Genomic DNA, 8,885 nt, shown 5'->3' on the forward strand with positions numbered 1-8,885 from the left:
GCGTGTGTGAATGATGTGCTAAGGCTTCTCGCATGATATGAACTCTGAGCCCGACAACTAAGCAAAAGGAACGTCTTATCGTAGATTATAAAGTGAAAAGAAAATCTCCAGAGTTTTGAGAAGAAACACTTAACAGCTTGTTGTTAAGGAGTAAAAAAACATATCGACAGTTCGCTGGGAACGTGGAAAATATTAACGGCAGATAAAACACAGGACGAAAATGTTCAGAAATAAACACATGTACGGAGGCAGAGTCCACTGTGATCAAGCTGCAATTTTTATATCATGGAACTAAATACATCTTTTCTTGGTGGAATCTGACTTTTTTTTTTATTCCCAGAAACACAGGATTAATTTCCAAATTCTGGAGAAATGCTTTAGAAGGAAGATTTACCTCCATAACAAACGTTGCTTTATTGTTGTGATGTATTCAAAAGTGAAAACTAAGCAACTTTGTATTCAGTCTATGATGGGGGTGGAGTCTGTTTTGTGTCTACAGCTACTTTGCAGACTTGTGTCTCCATGGTAACAGACTACAAACAGTGTAGTCAGAGTCTGGAGCTCCAGTTCTTGTGTCTGTAAGAAACATTCATTCAGCTGACGGCTCTCTCCACCAAACCCACAAGCATGTGTTTCCATAGGGTGGTAAGCCAGTACCAGATACCTCGCGTGGCAGCTTACCTTCTACAGAAACAAAATGATCAGGTAGTTGAAATTTACCTGTCATGGTTAGGACATGGTTAATGTCCTGTTCTGTCAGGGTTAATTTTGCTGGCCTCTGTTTTGATCTGGGAGAGGTATTTATACTCACTGCAGACTAGGATTCGCCGCCAGCTATACTTTCTGTTCTAGTCTGTGTGCCTGGTTTGCAATTGCTGTGCTTGCTCTCCGTGCTGTACTGTTTGCTTGTTCTTCTGGATTTCTGACCTCAAGCTTCACTTCTGACAATCCCGTCTCACCCCTTTGGTACTTCGTGATCTCCTGGCTCCGATCTTAGCTTGTTTGACTACTCTCTTGTGTTTATCCTCTGTTCCCCGGCATCTGGCACCGCCCCGATCACCTCCCACTCTGTCACATGGTTCAGGTCCTGGTTGTACCTGGTTAGTAACCCGGCGCTTTTGCTCAGCTCCCTTGCTGCTGTGTGCAGCGTTTTCCACAGCAGTATTACCCGGGAGCAGTGACATTACCATCCTGTCCTTCTTACCTCCCACCATTATCTGTCAGAGTAGAGCCAGGAGGCCCCCTCCCTCATACAAAATTAATGTTTGGCAGGCTTGGCCGATACTACAGGGGATATCCAGGACTTAGATACTGAAGATCTATTATTAGGATAGGTTATCAATATGAGATCAGTAGGGATGCAACAGGCGGCACCTGATAACAATTGGCTGTTTGTAGCTCCTGCAGTAGTTAAATGCACAGAGCGTATAAAGCCGAAACACCACAGCTCCGAGCACTGTATAGTGGTCATTCTTCAGGACAGCAGCTCAGATCCTATTGAAGAGAATGGGAACTGACTGCAGTCTTCATAGAGGCCACTATACATTGTACGAAGCTGGACTGGCGTCAAACCCTGCGTACATCTGCCAGTGAAAGCTGTAAGCAAAAGTGATGAGCAAACGTGTTCGGATAAGGTGTTATCTGAGCATGCTCGGGAGCTAACCGAGTGTCTTCGGTGTGCTCAAATAATATGTTCGAATCCCTGCGGCTGCATGTCTCACAGCTGTTCGACAGCTACAACACAGGCATGGATTTCCTGTTTGTTAGGCAATGCCTGCATGTGTTGCTGCTGTCGAACAGCCGTGAGACATGCAGCCGCGGGGATTCAAACATATTATTCGAGCACGCCGAAGACACTTGGTTAGCTCCCGAGCATGCTCAGATAACACCTTATCCAAGTACGTTCCCTCATTACTAGTAAGCAACTGAATGGTGGTGGTGACGTGTGTCTGGTCTGATATTGATGGCCTAACCTGACAATAGCGCATCAATGCCTATGTCCCAAAGAACTCTTTTAGTCTAATGTATAAGTGGAACAGGCTGCCATGAGAGGTGCTGAGTTCTCCTTCAATGGAAGTCTTCCAATAGAGGCTGGACAGACATCTGTCTGAGATGGTTTAGTGACTCCTCCATTGAGCAGGGGGTTGGACACTATGATCCTGGAGGTCCCTTCCAATTCTAACATTCTAGGATTCTATGATATCGAAGCATTAAAGGAATTGCTCAAGTTAAATACATTTGTTTTCTCCACCATTAATTCTATAAAATAATTGAAACTACAATCACTAACAAAAGATGCACAGATAACGTCCTGTTCAAGGCACCTGACCGCTGCAGTTCATCACTGAAGGACAATCATTTTCCGCCATGACTGATAGCACCCGAGCTTCAGCCAAGTGCTCAGTACCGTGCTTGGTGCGCCTGCGACTAAGCGATTCAGTGCACCCTCCCCACCTACATTTTGCACATTTATCTGCACCAAAACGTGACGACTTGAAAAGAATCATTGGACAGTAGTGTTGAGCATTCCGATACTGCAAATATCGGGTATCGGCCGATATTTGCTGTATTGGAATTCCGATACCGAGTTCCGATATTTTTGCGTTATCGGAAATCGGAATCGGAAGTGTGCGGTGCGTATGGTTCCCAGGGTCTGGAGGAGAGGAGACTCTCCTTCAGGCCCTGGGATCCATATTCATGTAAAAAATAAATAATAAAAATAAAAAATATTGATATACTCACCCCTCCGGCGGACCCTGGCTCTTAGCGGTGCCTCCGTTCCTAAGAATGCAGGGAGTGAAGGACCTTCGATGACATCGCGGCTTGTGATTGGCGTGAGCGGTCACATGAGTGGTCACGCGACCAATCACAAGCCGCGACGCCATCGAAGGCCCTTCACTCTGCATTCTTAGGAACGGAGGCAGACGCTTGGACCGGTGAGAACCGGGGCCGTCGGAGGGGTGAGTATATCCATATTTTTTATTTTTATTCTTTATTTTATACATGAATATGGATCCCAGGGCCTGAAGGAGAGTTTCCTCTCCTTCAGACCCTGGGAACCATTCCGATATTTTGTGTCCCATTGATATCGGTATTATCCGATATTTTTTGGATATCGGCCGATCCAATCCGATACCTTTGCATATCGGAAGGTATCGCTCAACACTATTGGACAGTAAAAACTTATCTTTTGTAAAAACATCTATTCCCTTTGAAAGAAAATGCTCATAGCTAGGACCTGCCCCGTGACCAATTCAGGCACACAACAGCCTTCAAAGTGTTTTGCAGGAACAAGTAAAAAAACTTAAGAGGGGCTGTCCCCTACTCGGGCAACCCCTCCTCAATCCTTGTGTTTCCCGCTTGTAAAATAATAACACCTATACTCACCTCCGGCGCCATTCCAGCAGTGTCGGTGCAAGTTCACCAGGGCATTGTGTGACATTATGTCATGCGATCCCTGCGGCCATTCAGCACTTGCTTCATTCTCCTTTATTTGGACGAATAACATACATGAGAGCAGCAGCAGTAAGCGATTAATCTGAAGGTGGCCAGAGTGAAGTCAGCGGTGAGTGGCAGCGGGGATTGCATGACATAATGATACACAACGCCCTGGTGAGCCTGCACCGACACTGCTGGAAGGACGCAGGCCCCGGAGGCGAGTGAAGGCTTTAGTATTTTACAAGCAGAACTCAGGGATCAAGAAGGGGTTGTCAGAGTTGTGGACAAACCCTTTAAAACACAAAGGGGTTGTCCATTCAATGTTATTGCTGACCAATGAGATCAGTGGGTTTCTGGGTGTCGAACCCACCGTTATCAGATGCCACCCTGAAAAACAAAGCACAAATATATACAGCGCTGTCTGGTAACCTACATTGAGTGGATGGTCTATAGAAGCGTCCATACATTGTCGCTTCCTCAAGTTCGCCACGTTCAAATCCACAACCATGTCTTCACACATCTCCATTTTCTTTATTTACTTCACCGGGACCCTTAGAAGAACAGAATCACAGTAAAGACATCACATAATACAACTGTCGTGCCAATTAATAAATAACATGGCTCCATTATAACAGAGAAAGGCCCCTTATAATCACAGGTCAGCGTTGGCGAGTGTCGAAACAGCTGCGAAAAGCGTTTATGGGAAGAGAACCCTTTCACTTGTCCACAGATGTCACATTATCCGGGTGTTTGTGTACCGGAACGCGTCAGGCGAAGATGAGTTATACGGGGTCATCTGGTTTCCCAAAATGGAACTTTCCCTGGAACTCGCGTGTAAGAGTCAGAAACGTTCCCAATAAAGCCCTGGATCATATCAGCTCTTACAAAACATTATCTAAGCCTCGCCATTAAGATAAATCAGGGTGTACTTTGTATTACTCGGCTGAACCTGACCTTTCACTCCTTTTACTGATAAACTTTACATTTAGTTCCAAAGTTTAAAGGGAACCTATCACCCCGTTTTTTTTCGGTATGAGATAAAAATACTGTTAAATAGGGCCTGAGCTGTGCATTACAATAGTGTAGTTTGTGGACCCCGATTCCCCACCTATGCTGCCGAAATACGTTACCAAAGTAGTCGTTTTCGCCTGTCAATCAGGCTGGTCAGGTCGGATGGGCGTGGTTTCTTCCCCCAGATATTGCGTAGTTTTCCGTTGGTGGCGTAGTGGTGTGCGCATGTCCAAGGTCCCGAATCCTGCACAGGGGTGTGAAAATAGCAGCGATGTCCGTTATTCCATTGGTGATCGGTGGGCGCGGCCATCTTGCTTTGGCCGCGCGTGCGCAGAAGCGGCGCTCTGCTGGCCGCGGCTTCAGGAAAATGGCCGCCGCGATATCCATCTGCGCACGCGCGGCATCCCGCAGCCATTTTCCTGAAGCCGCGGCCAGCAGAGCGCCGCTTCTGCGCACGCGCGGCCAAAGCAAGATGGCCGCGCCCACCGATCACCAATGGAATAACGGACATCGCTGCTATTTTCACACCCCTGTGCAGGATTCGGGACCTTGGACATGCGCACACCACTACGCCACCAACGGAAAACTACGCAATATCTGGGGGAAGAAACCACGCCCATCCGACCTGACCAGCCTGATTGACAGGCGAAAACGACTACTTTGGTAACGTATTTCGGCAGCATAGGTGGGGAATCGGGGTCCACAAACTACACTATTGTAATGCACAGCTCAGGCCCTATTTAACAGTATTTTTATCTCATACCAAAAAAAACGGGGTGATAGGTTCCCTTTAACAATTTTATCATTTTCCTTGAAAAATGGAAACATTTCTTGCTCCTTTAGGTAATGAAACGTCATAAAAGCTCATCCAGAACATTGTTACTGTATTACAGTGGATTTTGCCCGCTGCGTGAAAGTGCCGTATTCCGTCCCAGAACATGGCGCCTCTGCGCAGCATTGTGTGATGGAGCTATTCTCCCCAGAATCAATACTTCTAGACTGGAATATTTCCGTGATACATTATCCAATGGAACAAGGCATGATCTTCTCCTGTCTATTGCATATGTGATAATGTGTGCAAACTGTAAAGCGCTGCAGAATATGATAGCGCTACATAAAAATAAAGATTATTATTATTATTATAACTAGAGAAAAAAATCCCTTTATATGAAATAATAGGCATACGGCAGAAAAGAACAACCCCTATGGGTGCGGTATTACGGCTTCTACTATTTAAAAAAAAAAAAAAAAAAAAATCACTTCTCACGATACAATAAAATATAAGAATATGAACAAAACAGAAACGCAACGCATTTCAGATCACTTAAGACCATTCTTCATAGCACGTGGAACATTTCATTAAGCCAGATAGCACTTTATTGGATAGTGGGAGTTGTATTTTTCACCGATTCCTGATCTGATGAAACAGGTCCAGCAGGGGGTTACCTGGACTTTTCATTATTATATGGCTCCTGATACAAATCCTATTGACTTCCACAGGGTGTAAGAAAATTAATGAAAAGATACATAGACCCCAAGACATCAGCAGCCTTCACGATTTTAGCAAGCCGCCATTTATGAATTTAGGCTACAACTTTCTAACCACAAGGAGTTTATCTGCACGCTCAGCCTAAAACATATTGCAGTAGGACAAGTTTGTTTAGCGAAGGGGATATATAGGTACAAATGGCTGGTTCAGTTAGTTGTTCAATTTATTGGAGGATTTAGGTAAAAGGTAGAACCTATTCTAAAACATTGTACTTAAAATTCCAGAAGCCATGCCCGTCCCATAGGGTAATTACAGGACTAGCCGGATCAAATTGCTGAGCAGACAACTTTCCACGACTGGTCAACAATGGGAAACAATGTGCAAAAGGGCTGTGATCACATCTGGGTTGGAAGTTTCAGAAGCAGAATCGGCAAAAAAGGAGACAAAATAGCGCAACAAGCATCAGAAATCAGACGGGCTTCATTATAGTGAACAGTGACCGCCAAGTGCCCAGCACTTCTGTCCTTTAAGGGAACAGTAATATGGAAATAACAGATGTGAACAGACCTTATTATAGGAGTTTCTGCGAATGATGCACATGTATCAGAGTTTCTGATATTAGTACAAAACGTTACTAATGACAACTCTAGGCTAAACAGCTATATTATAGGGACAGCTAGAACACTGCAGTCTGCAATAGTCTGCTAGCCAACTTCAGCACCAAGGCAGACATCTAGTGGCCCAAACAGTAAGACATGCCATAGTCACCGTATGTTATATGCTGGTAGAAAATTTGGAGGCCCGTTGGCAACCTGTTCACAGGAGTTAGACACTTCTTGTATCTTGCACCCAACGTATGGGTGTTCCCTGGAATAACTAGCAGTGCGGACCTAAGAACTAGACAGAAAAACTTCAGGAGCTGCTGGAACTGCAACCTGGTACAAGGTACTAGATAACGGGATCTCGTGCTAGTATTGGGGCGCTGCAAGAACGGGATCTCGTTCTAGTTTTGGGGCACTAGATAGTGTGATCTCGTTCTAGCATTGGGGCGCTGCGACAACGGGATTGCATCCTAGTATTGGGGCACAGCGATAATGGGATCTCGTTCTAGTATTGGGGTACTGCGATAACGGGATCTCGTTCTAGTATTGGGGCGCTGCGATAACGGGATCTCGTTCTAGTATTGGGGCGCTGCGATAACGGGATCTCGTTCTAGTATTGGGGCACAGCGATAATGGGATCTCGTTCTAGTATGGGGTACTGCGATAACAGGATCTCGTTCTAGTATTGGGGCGCTGCGATAACGGGATCTCGTTCTAGTATTGGGGCACAGCGATAACGGGATCTTGTTGTAGTATTGGGGTACTGCGATAACGGGATCTCGTTCTAGTATTGGGGCACTGGATAGTGGGTTCTCGTTCTAGTATTGGGTTACTGTGATAATGGGATCTCGTTCTAGTATTGGGGCACTGCGATAACGGGATCTCGTTCTAGTATTGGGGCGCTGCGATGATAATAATAATCTTTATTTTTATATAGCGCTAACATATTCCGCAGTGGTTACAGTTTGCACACATTATCGATAACAGGATCTCTTTCTAGATCTCGTTCATTATTTTGGGGCAGTGAGCTCACATACAGTAACATATTTAGGGAGGTCATAACTTGTATATTGTGCCAAAGGTCATGCTAAGTTCTGGCATGTTCTTTAGATGTGGATCTACAAGTGCTATCATAACCTTCACATCTACAGGTATTTACAGTTTAGAGTAGACTGCCCAAGACTGATTTAACCCCTTCTTATGCAGCAGAGCGGAGATCACTTACCCACCGCACCCTATATTGTACTAGGACATGGTTTGGCTCCTTGGGATAAAACTTACCGTCCACACGGCCTGGTACAAGTGCGGAGACACCAGGGAGCAGCTCCGCTCTCCGCCCGCCCGGTGTGCAGCCGCCGCCCGCCCATTGCCGGCGCACACACACAGCTCAGAACGTGTATAGTGTTACAATGTATCAGCCGGCCCTCCTTCCGGCCAATCAGCGAGCGGCATTCGAATGCGGTGACGTCATTCACCAATGTCTAAAGGAAGCAGGGAAAGCGGATAATCCCTTAACCCCTCGTGTCCCGTCTCTGATCTTTCAGCACAGCGATGGCAAGCTATAGCGCAGTTAATGTACTTTATGGATATTTTGTAAGCATTTCCGAACAGGAGCTTATGGTAGAACTTTGTTTTTGCTCCAGTGCATCTAATTTAAAAAGTGAAGCAACTGTGCAAATAGTTTTCATTAAAAGTTGTATCTGTAGAGCTTTAGTACAGGACTATGGGTCTCCATGGACACAGACTACAACTAAATCTTGTAGTCTGCTCCTGAAGTTACTTTCACTAGTCCTCTACAAAATGTACATTGTAATAGCTCCGAAAGGTCACATTACAGGAGATCTGGTGGAGTGTATTGGAATGTGATTCCAGGACCAGAGGCCTAACTAGGACCTGGGCCCTCATCACCTGAAGGTTGGTCAGATGTGTGGCCTCTTGTAGCGGTCTACATCCTCCATCCTGGCCCCTTCCTGGTATAATGTTCCCCATCCTGGCCCCTTCCTGTCATAATATCCCCTATCTTGGCCCCTTCATGTGATAGTATCCCTCATCCTGTGCCCCTTCCTGGTATAATGTACCCCATTCTGGCCCCTTCCTGTGATAATATCCCCTACCCTGTACCCCATCCTGGTATAATGACCCCCATCTTGGGCCACATCGTGGTACAATGACCACCATCCTGGTATAATGTTCCCCATCCTGGCCCCTTCCTGTCATAATATCCCCTATTTTGGCCCCTTCATGTGATAATATCCCTCATCATGTGCCCCTTCCTGGTATAATGTACCCCATGCTGACCCCTTCCTGTGATAATATCCCCTACCCTGTGCCCCATCCTGGTATAA

The 8,885-nt window shown here is 45.8% G+C and overlaps 1 protein-coding gene across 1 annotated transcript in view; it reads right to left on the minus strand.

Annotated features, from left to right (window-relative positions):
- Nucleotides 1–7,960, minus strand: part of LOC143769668 (uncharacterized) — a 44,712-nt gene extending 36,752 nt beyond the window's left edge. Inside the window, exons 1-2 of the mRNA XM_077258431.1 lie at nt 7,822–7,960; nt 3,872–3,989 (exon numbers count right to left, since the gene is read on the minus strand). Coding sequence (XP_077114546.1) covers nt 3,872–3,964 — 93 coding nt within the window. The 5' untranslated portion in view covers nt 3,965–3,989; nt 7,822–7,960. The remainder of the gene's footprint in view (nt 1–3,871; nt 3,990–7,821) is intronic.
- Between the last annotated feature and the right edge of the window lie 925 nt (nt 7,961–8,885).

Source organism: Ranitomeya variabilis, chromosome 4 (assembly GCF_051348905.1).
Source record: "Ranitomeya variabilis isolate aRanVar5 chromosome 4, aRanVar5.hap1, whole genome shotgun sequence".
NCBI lineage: Eukaryota > Metazoa > Chordata > Amphibia > Anura > Dendrobatidae > Ranitomeya > Ranitomeya variabilis.